General features: G+C 38.2%; 1 protein-coding gene across 1 annotated transcript; it reads left to right on the top strand.

Moving 5' to 3' along the window:
• The first annotated feature begins 6,161 nt into the window (after positions 1-6,161).
• mbip (MAP3K12 binding inhibitory protein 1) lies at positions 6,162-12,085 on the top strand. Its single transcript, XM_080042935.1, has 9 exons — positions 6,162-6,296; positions 7,239-7,355; positions 7,642-7,845; positions 8,443-8,539; positions 8,909-8,974; positions 9,186-9,344; positions 9,683-9,780; positions 10,943-10,981; positions 11,081-12,085. Exons 1-9 carry the CDS (start codon positions 6,177-6,179, stop codon positions 11,186-11,188), a joined length of 1,008 nt encoding a protein of 335 aa, XP_079899061.1. The 5' UTR covers positions 6,162-6,176; the 3' UTR covers positions 11,189-12,085.
• Positions 12,086-17,240: the final 5,155 nt, after the last annotated feature.

The raw sequence follows: 17,240 nt of genomic DNA, 5'->3' as shown, positions 1-17,240 counted from the left end.
AGTGTGCGGCAGTAAAAGGCAGTTAATAACTTTATGAGGATCCTTAGCGCTTTGTCCATGTTATTAATGCACTTCACAGTTAGAAAGTGGCTTTAAGCAATAACCTGCCTACCTACCCTTGTGGCTAACTTTCAGTTGAGACTGCATCGCTCAAGAGTGTGGTGTTTTCCCCATCACATTAACTCACTAAGTGTGTGCTGGAGCTTGGTTTGCCTTTGTGTGAGCAGCAAACCCAGGCGAAAAAAATTTATACTTTAACATACTAAATTTAAGCACACTTAGTGTACTTCATAAGCACAAAATGATTGTACTCAAAGTGTGTTATTTTCGAGTACTAAAACATACTTAGTATACTAATGATATATCATTATTGCTACTTAAGATATACTAAAATACATCTTAGTGTACTTGACTGTACTATTTTGAGACACCATTAAGATTAACTTAAATATACTTAAGTACACTTTTCTCTACTAATACTGTACTTATTTATAATGTTCTTTAGTTCGATTTAAAGTATACTAAAATCCACTTTTCAGATTACTATTAATACATTTAGAATATACTGGAAATGTATTTCTAATTTAATCTTTATGTATTGCCATTTTATTTTAAATATATTTACAAAACATAAATAAAAATTTAAAAGTTGTACTTAAGCATATTATAGTTCATCTTAATGTTGTCTCAAAATAGTACAGATAAGTACACTTAGTTGTACTTTAGTATGTCTAAAGTAGCACTCATGATATATCATTAGTATACTAAGTATATTGTTAGCACATTGAAAATAATATACTGTGAGTACACTAATTATGTGTGCAGAAAGTATACTAGATGTATTTCATTAAAGTACACTTCAACAGTACACAGAAAGTATATTTTTTCTATAATTAATTTGAATTTCAAATAACTTTTAAGTAAACATAAAACATATTTAGAACATACTTGAGGTAGAAAAAAAGTTTATTTTTAACATGCAAGGCAAAACAGACTGGACATTATTTCAGTCTTGCTTTGGTAAGTGTCGGCTGCTTGTCTCTTTATGGATAGATGTCGTCTGGTCGGTCCAGACTGAAATATCTCAAAAACTATTGGATATATTAGGCTTTTATTTCTGTAAACGCATGCAGAGGATGAGTCATAATATTCATTTGTTCAATACTTGACCAAACTAATCCCCAACAGCCTATTCTGTACTTTGTGATTGGAGGTAATTAGCTAATGTTAGCTCTGACTAATAACTACTAGATGGATGCAGTACAATATGAAATAAATACTCATGGTTCCCAGAGGATGCATCCTAATGACTTTAGTTATCATCTTACGACCATAATTGACAATTATTTTGAGTTAAATGTTATATTTCCCCAATACTCTTTTAGGTTCGACAAAAGCCTATGTGCCAAACTAATAAGATTCTCACCAACTGCAGCTGCACTTTGTGTTTAAGGTAAACAGTAACATAGAACAGATAACATTGTAAACATTAGCATGTTAGCATAATAATTCTGAGAATGTAAGCAAAAACATGGGTTGGTAGTTTTTAAGAGCAAATATTTCTACATGTTCAGCTGCCGTGGAGCGCCCATAGTCCAAAGCCCACTGGAAAGGAATACATTGAATTATTCCCCTCTCAGTTAATCGAGACAAAACCTTCCCACAGCCATCCACTTGCCTCTCCACATTGTGCTCCCTCTTTCTCCTGACCCTCCCGTCTGCCCCTTTACTCTGTCTCTTGCTCTGTCAACATCATCTGCCAACCGTGGAGCAGACGAGGCTCAGAAGCAAACCTTTTTACTATACTGCAGGTGGCTGATGAGACTATGGCGAGAGGCAGCAACAATCCCTCTTCACTCCTTTCCCTCCACCACCACCAGCCTGTTTTTTGTGCAAGACAAAATCCCTCTCTCTGCCACAGTCAGAGACCGTGTTTTTGTGAACCACTGACGAGCACTTTTAACCTGTGGGTATCCCCCTCCAATTTAACATTTGTCAGCAGTGTATTGGAAAATAAAATAAAAAATTTATAACACACCATAACACAATATAATGCTGTTCGAAGCAACCACATTTTAGATTTGTCTTCTTTCTCATGTGGTTCTTCATGGGGTTTAATGTTGGAAAATGCACAGTAGACTAAATGCACCATCAAAGTTCTTTTTGAGCAGATAATTGACAACGTATTGCTTACATTATGTACTATATGCATCAATAATGAAATTCCATTGGAAGAAGGCCTACTGAAAGGGCCCATTGTGCTAAATCAGTACTTTTACTTTTGAATAGCTTTCATTTGAATATGTAATTAAATATTAAGAAAGTGTAGTGCTGGTACTCCAGCACTGCATGGTCTTGTGCAACTTCAACTACATTAAGTTGCGACTACTAGATTGTGTTTTTCTACAAAACTCAAATTTGGTTATTGAAAAAAGAAAAGAAAACTTAAATATTACAAAAAAAAAAAAAATTATTTTTGTTTTTTCTATAATCTAAGCTCCTTAATAAACCAGTCCTACCAAAATAGAGCGGAATAGAAAATCACAGCTCTTGGGTCTGCAGCCAGGCAAATTAAATGAGCAGCTTTTTCATTTCTGAGCTCCTTGCTGTGTGGGAACATTCAGCACTGGCTCAGCATGTCAAACCATGTCAAGTGTTACAGTTCCCTTCCTGCCTTGGGGAAAAAAATATCACCCCCAGAGATGAATTTGAGTAAAAAAGGCTTGTCTTCAGACCCCTTCCTAAAATGATTAACCCTTGTATTGAGCATTATTGAGCTCTGAGTGGTTGTGCTTTCTCATTGCCTGTAATTGTTCTTTTTCTGTTGTTGCCTTCATCAGTCTCTCTCCTCATTATATGAAAAGAAGGAAAAAATGTCTGAATAGAGGAGGGAGATTTTCCCACAGTCACTCAACTCCGAAAAATACGCCATTGTCGCCAGGTTCCCATCCCAGTGCCCTGCTGAACAGTCCGCCGCGGTCTGAGGGACAATGCTCCTATAATTGAGTGACCATTCTTTATCCTGTTTGAAAAGTGATGGAGAATACAGTTAGATGTAGCTACAAATCTCACATTTGACTTGGTCCAAACCTGCAGGAAGCCATGTCCAATTGTTTCTTATTTGACTGCAGAAAAAAATTGGAATAAAAAATCCTGATTTGTTATATGTTTTTGTGATTGTTCTTCTTAGTATATATTTTATATGTTTTTCTTTCTTGTATATGTTTTGTGTGGACCCCAGGAAGAGTAGCTGATGTTTCTGCATCAGCTAATAGAGATCCTAATAATATCAAAATCAAATCTGAGCAACAATATAATATTATTTAAGCTGTATTTTAGACTTATAATGCAGTTAATACACATGTGTATTTATACCATATTATCCAGAAGATCATTTTGGTCGGATAGCATTAAAGTTTTTCACCAGTTACTGATGTATTGTGTATTTGGAATTTGTGCACCAGCAACACAAAGATGTTTTAACTTTTAATGAAAATAAAGTGACATTGTATTCTACGAAGCCTCTCCTTATAGTTTCAACATTACCTATAAAAATCCAACCTATTTCAAACCAAATGTATAGTTCCTTTATTCACTACCAGGGTGCATTTAAATGATATTAAAGCATGACTAAAATAAAATATTGGCATACAAACAAAGTCTGGCAATTCAGGAAATAAAAATTAAAATAGATGGAAAAAAAACAAAGGAAATAAGGAAGAAAAACTCAAAAGATGGCCATCAAGAATAATAGGTTGTTTAACCTACTTTTAAAGATTGTCAGAGATATTTCACATATTTAATCTGCTGCTGGTAAATTGTTCCTAGTTATGGCACTAGTTACTTTGCAGAGTGAAAATTTTCGGCCAAAATGTATGATCAGTTTTTAAAATATAATCAATTAAACTACCCAACAGTAGATATAAAGTTGTTAGAAATAGTATCAACATAATCAGCTGGAATAATGAAACACTGCTTACATTTTAATGCATTAATACCAGTAGTAATACAATTATTAAGCCTAATAGAAGTCATGCATTAGGGGTCATTTAATATTTTATGCTTTAGTTAATATTTCTGTACTTTTTTTTAATTTTTTTATATTATATATTTTTATTGTCACAGGCAATTTATATCCTCCAAAGGGGGAATCGTTGCATACAATCGGTATATATCTACACATACCTACATGCATATACACCTATACAAATACACATACATATATATATATACCTATACATACATATACACACATACATACATCCACACATGTCCACATACATACAGATCTTCCCAATGTATTATACAGATTCACACCGTAGTTGTTTCCGTAGAAGAAGCAAAAGATATGTTAAAAAAAAAGATTATAATAAATCAAATGTCAGTGCACGGTCAAGGCTCTGCAGACTAAAGTAAACCCCTTAGTACACACACCTCATGGACAGGTATTGGGTCATAAGAAGACATTCTCTGATCCCAACCGAAAAAGAAAAAAACATCTAGAAAACAAACTTTCTCGGAATCATCGACTCAACCCCATGTTACCCAATGTGTGCATGTCATTTCCTGCAACACTTTTTTTTCCCCTTTCCCCTCCACCCCCCTCCCCTTCCTCTCCTCTTTAAACAATGAACACAATTAGCAATATACAAAAAAAAAATAAAAAAATAAAAACAAATAAAAATAAAAAACTCAAATAAAAAGAAAATAAGTAAAAGAAAAATTACGTAAGTAATGTAAGTAATGTACACTTAAGTTATGACTAGGTTTTATCCACTTGAATTTATTTATCATTATTATTTTTTTTTTAAATTATTATTATCTATTTATTTACCCATTTTTATTCTATTCATTTATTTAATTATTTATTTATTTTCCCCTTCTCTTTTCTTTTCTGTGGAATATGCTAGGTCACTGTCTATTGTTAATGTAATCCAGGAATGGGGTCCATGTAGTTAGGAAGGAATTATGTTGTCCAGTGAGTCTGAATGTGATCCTTTCACAGTTTGCCATGTCTGTCATTAGTTCAATCCAGTCACCGAAGGATGAAGGGGTGACTGATTTCCAATTCCTCAGGATAATTCTACATCCTGTTAAAATGGCCAGTCGGCACCATGATTTTTTTTTGCCGTGCAACTGTTGATCACTTGGTATTATTCCCAGAAGACAGAGTGCTGGGTTTTTAGTTAGGGTGACATTAAACAAAACATTTAAAAGGTATTCTATTTTACTCCACAGGTTCCTTACCATAACACACTCGTACAACATATGCACCATTGTTCCAGTCTCATTTTGGCAACGCCAACATTTATCATCATTTCTTAACTTGAGTCTGGCCATCTTGCTTGGGGTCCAGTATGCTCGATGGAGGATTTTATAATTTGTGTATTGTGTTTTGATTTCTCGAGCAGTTGTGTGCCAGCTAGATATGGCTTCCTTCCAATGTTGTTGTTCTATATTTTCTCTTATATCTTTCTCCCATACTAATTTGAGACTATTTAATTTTGGTGCATTGGAATCTCTAATGTAATTGTAAAATAGTGAGGCACCACCTTTTTTTTGGCTGGCATGATGAAGCATACGTTGTATTTCAGTGTTAGGGTCAGGTCCAGAGCTCATGGTTGACAGGAGACAGTGACGTAACTGGAGATATTTCCAGAAGTCAGTATTTGTCAGATTGTAATGTTGTTTCAAATGTTCAAATGTTACCATATGGCCCTTGTCGTATAAGTCCCCCAAATGTAAAATTCCCACTTTGGCCCACTGGTACCAGCAAAATGGCTTTTTGGCTATTCTAATCCTTGAATTGAACCATATTGATGCTTCAAGTGTCAGTGATGGGTTATTTTTAACATGACAATGTACCATTTTCCAGCTTTCCCTTGTAAATTCGAGCACAGGATTAAGAACAACATTAAACGTGTAAATATTTCTGTACTTAAATATATAATATTTTAACTCACTTGCTCCTTCAAGTCGATATAGTGGACTTTTGTAAACAGCAGCTGATACAAGAGTACAAATAGTACCTTTGCCTTATAGGACCAAATAAAGTGGAATACAATTAATTAAGAATTAGATCTAAAGTAGGCCATGGTACGGTTTGTGAGTACGCGCATGCGTTTGAGAAGCCTTAACCAATCAGCAGGCATCATCGCACAGGGCTTTGGACTGCAATGGCGGAGACAATGAAGCTGAGTGGAAATCATGCTCCTCCTAATGAATCCAGTAAAATGTCCAGCTACAATGACTGCGTGCGTGTGATACTGAAGCTGTTTGCAGGCTTCGGAAAAGAGGTTTGTTTTGTGAACGTTGTTTGAGCCCCGAGTTACGCTTCATTTTTAGTCCGTATTGTTAGAAAGCTACATGCTAATGTTTTTAGCATCCCGGTGTAGCATCAGTTGCTGCACTGCTTTGCTGCCTGTCACTTTAAAATGTATTACTCAACATGCGGGCGGTGTGTGCGAAAAGCAATGTTTCAATAAAGGAATCGTGCGTGGGTTCCTGCTAAATTAATTGTTTCTAGTGTTTCCCAGCTCGTTGTGTTCATGTAGCCTAAAGGTATCGCTAAACTAGCCACTTGGTTTAATACATTTCAAAATAAAGCTCGCAGTTTAACTTTGAGTGTTTCCCTGTACAGACCTATTTATCTAGCTTTCCCAAGGAACTTTATGAATGCCAAACTTTTTGTTCACATCGAATGACCGTCTGGCATTACCTGAAGTTTTTATTTTAAGGCAGCAATAAGGAAATACTGTATCATTTGTTTATTTACACTGGATCCCTATTCTCATAATAGGTCCATGATTTATATTCTGTGTAAATGTATGCAACTTCTTGCATCTTCTCTGCTATCATGCACAAGAAGAGCTTTAGCTTTGTATCAGTTACATTCACATAGTGGCTTTGCACATGTGTTTTTATGAGTGTTATGATAAATTATTTTGTTGAACATGATGTTTTCAAATTGTGTGTTTTGCCAAATTAAATAAATGTAATTTACAATGACAGAAAAGCAGTACAAATCTTACAATTTATTAACCCCCCCCCCCCTCCTTTGAGTAATCCCAATTGATTAATTGATAAATCAAATTGGTTGCAGATTTTTTTTCAGGCCATCATCTAATCAACAAGGTACATTTATAAATTATGCTCTGACCGTGCTATTGTTAAACTAAATATTGGCTTTACACTAATGTCCAGTGTGACTTCATGTTGTCTGTGTTTTTTAATTGTAGCTCAAACTCAGTGATGCAGCTCTCAGAATAGAAGTCAACATCGATGCTGTGGATCTTCCATCATCTCCAGATGTTCAAGTTTACAGCTGTTTGCAGGAGCATATCACTAAATTGCAGGTAAAGTGGCTATGCACTGAAAGACGGCTAAGTTTGACAATTTGACATTGGTTAAATTGCATTTGAAATTGAGAAAAAATAATATTAAGACTAAAAATGTTTGTTGAAATAAGTTTGACTTGATGACTTACACATTTGAGATGGCAAATAGCTATTTATAAACATATTATACATTACATTACACATCTTGTTAGTTAGTTAGTTAGTTAGTTAGTAGTCTTTAATACAAATAAATAAAAGTATATTTTGATGTAATATGCAAGTTGCCCCTATGTTTTTTTTATAGGTTGTTTCAGAAACCTTAAAGACACTTGTGGATGCTGATACATCGTCTGCAATCGACGACACATCAGAGGATGCTGTGACCTCGTCATCGCTCAGGGAGCAAACGGCTGCGCCCTCTGAGCACCTTCCAAGCGGCTCGGAGGAAGCAGAAGGCAAGATGGAGGCTGATGACATCATGATTCAGATCAGAGCCAGGAAGTCAGAGGTGGGTCTCAGTCAGCAGATCCCTCAGCTGTTCTGGCAGTGACATTTTTCGAGCCCTCTTTACTCTCTGTCAAGCAAATGAATAATCATTAGTAATTGCTCCCGAGGATGTGACATGATGTGCAGCGGTGAAGCGAATGCTTGATGGGGATCTGATAAGCCGAGTTCAGCACAGAATAAGGGTTTCTTTAGTGCCGTGGTCGGGTAGAACAGACCACATTGCTGGAGGGCTTTGAGAGAGGGCCAGGTCCTTGATGGATTATGAAGTGGATGCTCATTACTCTGAGATTGCATGTGGATGAAGGACGAGAGGCCCCATTCTGTTGTGCATTTATTTTGGTAGCCAAGCAAACAGTATTCATATTCCATCATGTGTAGTGATGATGGCAAGCAATTCAAATTCTTTGGCTACCTGGAATTATGTCCTACTACATTTCTCATTCCATGTAATGTGAGATGCTTCCCCCGGTTTGCCCCAGATCATAAGATTTTAAGTAGGCAAAAGAAAAACCTCATTACCATCTTGACACCTATCAATAGCGCATCAATCCATCATATCTTATTATCCGTGTTGTGTCTCTCCATTTTAAACCCCCAGATTGAACGGAGAATATCTGCATTTATGGAACGCAAGCAGATGGAGATCAATGAAAACAATGTGCGCGAGTTTTGCAACGTGATCGACTGCAATCAGGGTGAGAATGGGAGAGAGGTTGGGGGCAGGGTGGAGAGGGAGCCTGCACACAGATTGGCAATGTTTGGGAGAGAGCTGATTTCCACAGGCGAGAGGTCAGGCTGAACTGCTCCAAGAGTGGGGCTGAAGTAGCTAACACACTCGGCCTCAAAAACACAACCAGCTTTGTCCAGAAAAACACCAGACAGAAGGCCTTTTTTGAATTTAAAGCCTGTCTGAGACACCTGTTACAGGAATCAGGACAGACATGGTTGTAACCAAAATGATATATACGTGTGTGTGCGTGTGTGTGTGTGTGTATATATATATAAAACATTACTTTAACATGTGATTCTAAATATATTTTTTATTCAAAAATCCTCCTCCGTAGAAGACAGCTGTGCCAGAACAGATGCAGTTTTCACTCCATATCCAGGTTTTAAAAGCCACGTGAAAGGTAAGAACATTTACATTTGAAAGTCATTGATCGATAATGCTTAAAATCCATTCATAAAAATATTTGGTAAAATAATTTAAATAACAAACATCAATGGTTTTGCATCCGCATGCTTTTTTACATGGCCTAAACCTCTTCTAAACCATTTTGTTACATTGTCTCTGGTTAATGTTGAGCCTCTGTTTATGTGTTATGTTGCTTGGCTGGTTAGTTACGCGGGTGGTAAACACTTACGGGCCCCAGACCCGCAGTGGGGGAAGCCAAGTAGAGGCTGGGGAGCAGCAGAGGGGGCTGATGACAAGAGACTGTGGAAACGCAGCCATAGAAGAACGACTTCACAACATCGAGACTCACCTGAAACTCCCCACAGGTCAGACAAGGAGACACAAACCTTGTACTGTCTGCTACTAATATCATCGGGTCTCACTTTGAACAGTTATACATGCCTGTTTAAGTAATATTTTATTAAGGATGTATAGGAATACGCTATTGGAAATGTAAACAAACACCTGATTTTTTTTTTAACCTGATATACAATATAAATATATTTTAACGTAACAAACAGTGTGACATTATTCATTTGTAACTAATCCATGTTTTAGTTCTCTTCTCACATGCAATACTCAAAATCTCCACCCTACATTTGTTGAATTGGTCTTCTTTTTTCATCAGTATTCGAACTGTTCAACAAGTGTTTTTATTCCTTAGTCGGCCCAGTTCCGTTGAATGTCTACCAGAGACTAAAAAAGCTGGAGGATCGTATCCTGGAATTAGAGGGACTCTCTCCAGAGTACTTTCAGTCTACGGTGAGTCCTATGGCTTTAAAGGTATTTAATTATTCATCAATGTTCAGTCAGGGTTCATACACAGGTCGTATGGTAATGGTTGTAATTTCAACATTTATATTTTTTGTACTAGTGCGCTAATTATAAGAATTACTTAATTTGCACAGATTATATATAATCAAGTTGCCACAAGTCATAGGTGAACTCTTCCTTTGCTACTTAGAGCTGAACCCTGGATATTTCTGGACCTCTTAAATTTAAATAATGGCACACATGCTTTGCTCAATAAATTTGCTCCTATTGGTGTGTGTGCGGGCAGTGCGGCATCTATATGCTTGTGCGCATGTACGAACAACAAATACAACATGGACCTGGAAGTATTTAACATTGCTTCAATGTTTATATGAGCCCAATTTTATTTTTTTATACTAGGTGAGTTTGTGGGTGGGCCTAATGGAGTTTCCCTTGGGATTTCTCTTTTTCTATGTCTCTCCTCGAGTGACACATTGAGTCTAAGAAGCAATGTGTTTGGTTAGATTTACTTTAAATTTAAGGTCACTGCAGACAGCTCACTCGAGAAACGACTATTTTTCACTGCACCGTGTTTAAAAAAAACAAAAAAAAACAAGAGACTCAAAATCTGTCAGTAAGTAATTTAGAGCCGGACAGACTGCTTCCCAGACATGGGAAATACGAGTCGGTCCGCCGTCTGTTCACTTTATTGTGCTAAAGATGCTGCATGTCTCTTTCACACTGGTATTTCTCTGCACAGCATGCTGCTTCTATGAGTACGCTGCTCTCCATCTGCCTTTGACTCACTGCGTGTTTGTTTGAGCAGAGCAAGAGATGTGGAGTGTCTTTGAATAAACTGATGGGGTCTTTTTATATTCAGAGTACCACTTTTTCTCTCTCTCGTTATCTCTATCTCTCTCTCTCTATGGCAATTTTTGAAAGTACTGTAGTTGGGTGGTTGCTGAAGAGCTGTATACAGTTGGCCCACCATTTCAGGAACAACATTCTAACACTGAACAGCCAAGGAAGCTAAAGTAAAAACACAAACCAAAAAATGTATTTTAAATGTCCTCTCAATGTATTGTGTATGTGTCTGAGTAAATTCTTGATTTCTTGAAGGGGAAATAAGACATTTTACTCACTAAAAACTAATTTTGTGTTGTTTTTGAAGAGTCATCTGCACAAGCGAGCAAAGACATCCCCTGCTCAGGTAACTATTTTTTTTCGTTCACAGCACTTTGTAAGGGGAAGTTAACCTTGTTTGATCAATTGTATCTTATTATTTATGTATTTATTTTTTGTCCTTCAGGCCTGCAGTCTGACAGAGCTGGATGAGAAGATCATTGCGGTGAAAGCGGCACTGCTGAAGAGGGTGAATGAATTTGGACCAGGATACGGGTCAGAGTGTCCAATGTAACATATACACACAAACAGTCATCTGTACACCTTACCTCTTCATAAGCAACATTCTCACTATATGCGATAAAATAAACCCACTAACATTCAATATGAGCTTCATTCCATGGTCATTACAGAGAGAAAAACTGTATTCCTCTAAATGGTTTTGTAATAAACTGAGATATAATTGCTCTGTAAATAAAGCTACTGTCTCTTTTATGAAACCTGCGACTCGTAATTTATCATGAGATTAATATGACGGCCATTAACTGTAATTTGCAATAATCGGTCATTCCATTATTGGTAAAAAGAAAAATATTAACAAAAACTTCTACAAATGATTACTTTCATTTATATAAATATGAAAACAGTCAAAAACCCAAACCCAGTAGTCGATAAACTATCAAACAGTAACATTTTTACATTTCAAAGGTTGTATTCAGTCATTTAACTTAAATGATTGCAAAATGATCAGTTGTTACTGGTTATATGATAATTGATGATCAAGGAATTCTTCAAGCTATAATAGATAATGCACCTTAAACACAATATAATATTGAATTAATTTATCATGGATAGTTTAAAATTTCCCCCTTTATGTTTAAAGCTGAAAAAGTGTGTGTGCGTTCATGTCTGTGTGTGTGCGTGTGTAATTGAGATGCCTCTGAGAGAGAGAGAGAGAGAGAGCACCTGATTTATCTGCCTGACTGCTGTGTGACGATGATCACCACTAATGGTTGTCATTATAACAAATGACCTGATTACTGCATCTCTGTTTGGAAAACATATTGGAGACCCAACAAACCAGCATTAAATGGGACGCTGCTGTGTTTGACACTGTGACATGTTTATAAAAAGGCTTTTAAGCTTCAAGCTTTAACTGAGCGAGAGGCGGAAGCAGTAATGATCATTTTATTTTCCTGTTACGGGTTTAACTATTAGATTGTAACTGCAGTCAGGGATTGTTCGAGCTTTGCGGTTATTAAGGTATCTGTTTACAGTGGTAGAAGAAGAAAAAGCACCAATACAATGTAAAAGTATAGTACAACTGTTTTAGCTTGGGAAGATGGAGGTAGTTTGAACTATAATTGAACTATGATTGATTGACATTTTGGTATTTTAGTCCAGAGTTTGGCAACCTAGGGGTCGGATCCCCTCCAAAGGGTCACAGGATAAATCTAAGGGGGACAAGAGATGATCAAGGGGGTAGAAAAGAGATGAAAAACAAAATGATGTGGCACAAATTTCTATTAAAAATGTTTGGACTTAGTTTTTCCTTTTTTATTATGATGTATTGTATTGTATTGTTATTGCTAACCCTTTCAGCTTCAGAAAGTTATTCAAATGAAAAGTCGTTTTAATGGAAATGCTAACAACACCTAGACATCTAAAATGTGACAGGAGGCCAAATGTAAATGCCATTTTTTTTTTTTTGTCTCAAGCCATGTAAGAAACCCCAGGTTTAATCTTTAACGATCTAATGTATTTCATAATTTTATCAGATGTTTTAATTTCAATGTATGTGTTATCTTACACACTGAACTGGAATAATGTGTATTTTAAAGAACCTTATAGGGACTGGGATTTCAAATAAGCCTTGGTTATAAACCTTGTATAATTGGCATATTTATACTAGTGGAGTATAATGTAATGCATTTCTCTAAAATGTAGAGGAGTGGAGATGTGAATTAACATTTAATGGAAATAAAAACACAGGTAATATACCACAGAATTGTACAGAGGTAGGGTGCCTGAATAGATGTACTTGCTAACCAAGGCTTTCTTTTTGAGACAAGTTTAAAAGAGGAATGTAACAACTTTCTCAATGACATCCACCTTTTTTAAAAACTTAAACCTCTTACATTCTGTTTCGAATAATAAAAATGTCCTTATAAGCAGGTACCTTGACCAATTCATGGTTGACTATAAAACGAAAGCAGAGTCTCTAAGGGTGACAGGATTGAAGTTTACAATACTACAAAATGTAACTCATTTAATGCTTCTACTCATGGAACAATAAGACAAGATTTTAAAATGTATTTTGCAACAGGTGGGACTGACAGAAACAGCAAAAAAAGCAACGTTCTTACGTCTTTGTTAATTGCTGAAAATCACCCTTTCCTTTCCTTTGCAGTTGCTTATTGTATGTCCCGTCAAGATTTGTTTCAGAGTTGATTGATGGAGTGACCTGAATACAATAGAAGATGTTGCATTGTGTATTTTTTTTGGAAGTTATTTCATTCTCAATACGGAAATGTTTTTTTTTTTTTCTTTTTTCAACCCTGGCTTTCAGGTGTATACCTCGCTTGTTCGTACTCTGTCCGTCTCTTGCTCATAGACTGGAACCTTCTGGGGCAACGAGGGGCCACAATGCGCTTGGAAGGGGAGCACTTGAGCTGCAGGGACGTGGATGGATGTGGAAGGGGGGGTTGGGTGGGGTGCTCATTGTTCCCCCTGGGGCTTTTGTCTCAGACACAGTCCCCCTTATGAGGGTTAATAAGGACAAATTGGCCCGAGTGTAACAAATGGATTATAGGGTTGGACAAAAGCTTGTATTTTGTGGGGCTGCGTTTGCTGGGATCCACCCATCATCTGCCCATTGAGCCCGGCACACTGACTAGCGTCTACATGAAGTGTCTCACTAAATATCTCATTATCTTTATCCTGTCAGTTGTATATTACCTTAGCACATTATGCGTGCAGTTTTCCTACAGTGAATTTAACCGAAAAGTAAAGTTTATGTCACATGCCGTTTTTTAATCTTTGCAATTAACCGTGGCTTTACTTCCTACAGCTTATGTCAAGAATATAAAGTCAAAATGTCAACATTAGTGTCAGTGGTTAGTGCGCTAAGGTTGGGTGGGCATAGTGTAACCCTTTTCAAATGAACAAAGAACCACTTCCTCATTGACTCTATGTAATTCCTGCCTGTCAGTCAGTCCTCCCTCGGCCCTGATTTTCTTGTTATGTCCTTGGGAACCTTGGCAAAAAGACATAGAGGCTGTTCCTCGTCTTCTATGGGTCCGGTTGTATTTTTTGGTGGGGTCGCAGGAGAGGATTCATATCCATTCATATCTCACAAACTCTTCTTAATGGCCTCCAAAGCCCTCCAGAAAGAAAGCCCTTTCCTGTGACTAGTCAGCTCCAGTCTTTATTCATCTGTGGCTCCGTGTCAAAAAAGACTGTTGCTCGTTTGTGCCCCGAACAATGAGGAACAAGGCTAAATCTCTAGCCGGGAACAAAGGACAGAAAACAGGCTTTTCACTCTGTAGAACATTAGATTCTGACACATTTTGCAATGGCAGTTTTTCCCCATCCTGAGTGCTGTGGCTCTGGTCCTTTTAAAGAGACCACCTGTTGGCAACAGGCCTGTTCTTCATTACAGACAGCCCTATTATCACAGGATGAGGAGCGCCACAGGCTAACTTTTTTAAGTTAACCCTGCTGCAGCCTTCCAAAACTGGCAGATTGGGAAACATAAATTGCATTTTAGCGATGGAAAATCTATTTCTGCTGGTAATTTTCTATCTTGTATTTGAACATGGGCTTGAGTTGGAAGTAGGCTATGTTCTTGTCCTTTTCAGTTAGAAATGTCACACACAAAGCAACCCGAACGTATGCAGCTTGAATGTTCGATAAGTACAGAGATAGATTTGCCAGATTATGCATTGTTAGAAGAAAACCCAAACCTACTTACTGTAAAGTTGTTGATGACGATCTTTTATTTCTGGTGTCTGGAGGGCTTTTTCTCTTCATTTGAAAGCAGATTTGAGCAATTTTCACTCTCCAAAACATTAGCATAACTACGGCAGGATAATGATTTTTACAACTGTGTAACATAAAAGTACTGTAGGTGGTGATGCGAAGCAATCAAGTGCATACTTTGGCTTTGAATTGGACATGATAAACACAGGCTGACGGAAGTGGTTTGCTTTATGTTTTTGTGTGGAGAGTTTAAAGATGGTGTTAAATAATTTATGCTTTTCATAGCTTGGTAAGCCCACGGATACACCAGCGAAATATAAAAAGAAGTTGCATTTTTCATGAATAATCTTTGCAGGGAAATTGGTTGTGTAAGCACAAAGCTTGCACACAGGAAAATTGTTTGTTGTTCACCCTTTATAAAAAGGTGGATTAATCGATTCCGGAGAAAGCTTGTCGACCATATCACTTTGTCAAAATCAGTAAATATTTCCAAATGATCCAGTATTTATGCACAGCCAAGGCTCTCTAAACGAGTAAGTATACTAAGGGGGCCTATCGTAGCAAGCAACATGCCCATATTTGACCACAAATATTTTTGACAACAAGAGTTCTCCAGAATTGCTGACTCCACCTTTAATTCTACATTAAAACAACAAATACCTCTGCCATGCTCATGCCATCACTGTCGGTGGACACCCGATGCAGTCGCACTTGTTTCATGTTCAAAAACATCCAGAGGACGGGGGGGGGGGGGGCACAAATGCACCTGTGACCCTCCCCCCAAAGCAGACTGCCTAAGAGAGGATCCCCCTGCAGCCCACAGGCTTCAACAAGAGGCAGTCAGCTGCTCTCTGTGGCCCTGCTGCACGGCCCCGGGCTCTCTGGAGTTAAATGTGCCTGTGATATTGCCAGGAGGGAGCAGCGGGAGTTGAATTCAGGCAATTACAATCAAGTCAGGGCATAGTTAGTGCGTGGGCTCTGGCAGCACCTGAGCTGGATGCTGATGAGACACTTAGCCCCAAACCCTCACACATTGGCCCAGACCCCCTCCCCCCTTTTCCCTCTCTCTTCCCACAGTAGCAGACCCCCTACTGGACACTTCCACTTCCCTTCACCTCATTTAGGCCTCTAGAGCTCTCTCACCCCTTCCCCCTCTCTCGCTCTGGCCCTCACATTGCAATGCTTCCGTCTTTTATATAGGTGGGGTGGAGTACTGCACTCAATCACTCTTCATTCATTCACACTGTACGATAATGAACAACTACTCCGATATTGTCCTTCAAGCACCTGTGCATAGCAGAGCTTTGAACATTGTGCCGAGTTCTTGAGAAGTATATATGAAGAGTGACTTCTCTTGAAGACATAAAAGAAGCTACAGGTAAGTATAGATAAGTCGCTATTGATCATTCCGGTTAAACGTTTATGTGTAGAAGAAGGCACCTTAAGAAGAGTCTTTACCAATCATGCCACAAAGTTCAAGCCCCATCACACCGCCATTGCTGCAAGGATTTTTACTTACAGGTGGCTGACTATAGGACTCTGTGTCCTTATGGCGACAGAAAGAGAGAATGGAAAGGGGGGCGCTGTTCTTGAATATCTATGACCCAAGAATATGGAGTCAGGCATCACAACAACACTCTTATCCCCTTTTCCCAATAAGATGCTCTCAGCTCGTTCTGAGGGAAAGCCTCCCGACTCCCGCCCTCTCTCAGCCACCACACTTTGCTGAAGTGTCATTAGGATCGTAAAGGGCAGGTTGCCATAGAACTTAAATTGCTGTGGATGTATGGACTCATAGAGCCACCATATTTTGAATGTAAAGGTCTGAGTATGACGTCTTGTACGAGGGGGCCATACTGGTGGGCTACACTTGGCTGATTCTTCATCTGTAGTCAGTGTGCATGTATCCTTCATGTATCGCTTTAGTGCTCTGTTTTGTGAGATTGCTAGCTTTGCTCTCCAATCCACTTTCATTGTCTATCTGTGGCTGTGCTTGTTAGTTAGAGCCGGGGCATAGTATTTGGCAGAGCCAAGGGGAAAGGTGGAACACCTCTTTCACGATTTTTTGCCATAATGGTTGTCTTTTGATTTTTTTCCCTGGGCTTTGGATACTACCAGGGATTGTCTCTTTGAAATTATTCCATTTTGGCAGAGAAAAAGAAAATGGATTGCGCTGATCCTGTTTTGTTCCTGGGGGGACGGCAGCAGTATTATCCCGGGCTGACACCGTTGGCGAAGAGGCAATCACAGTGGCCCTCGCTCTGACAAAAACACTCCATCTGCAAGGAGAGGAGGAAATCACACCACAATGATGCCTGACTCTTCTGCCTCACTCTGGCAGCTGGGCCCTGGGACCCATGAACTGC

This window comes from Ammodytes marinus (genome assembly GCF_949987685.1).
Source record: "Ammodytes marinus genome assembly, chromosome: 15".
In the NCBI taxonomy this organism is placed as follows: domain Eukaryota; kingdom Metazoa; phylum Chordata; class Actinopteri; order Uranoscopiformes; family Ammodytidae; genus Ammodytes; species Ammodytes marinus.
The sequence above is the reverse complement of the archived record's forward strand: the minus strand, read 5'-3'. Positions and strand labels throughout refer to the sequence as shown.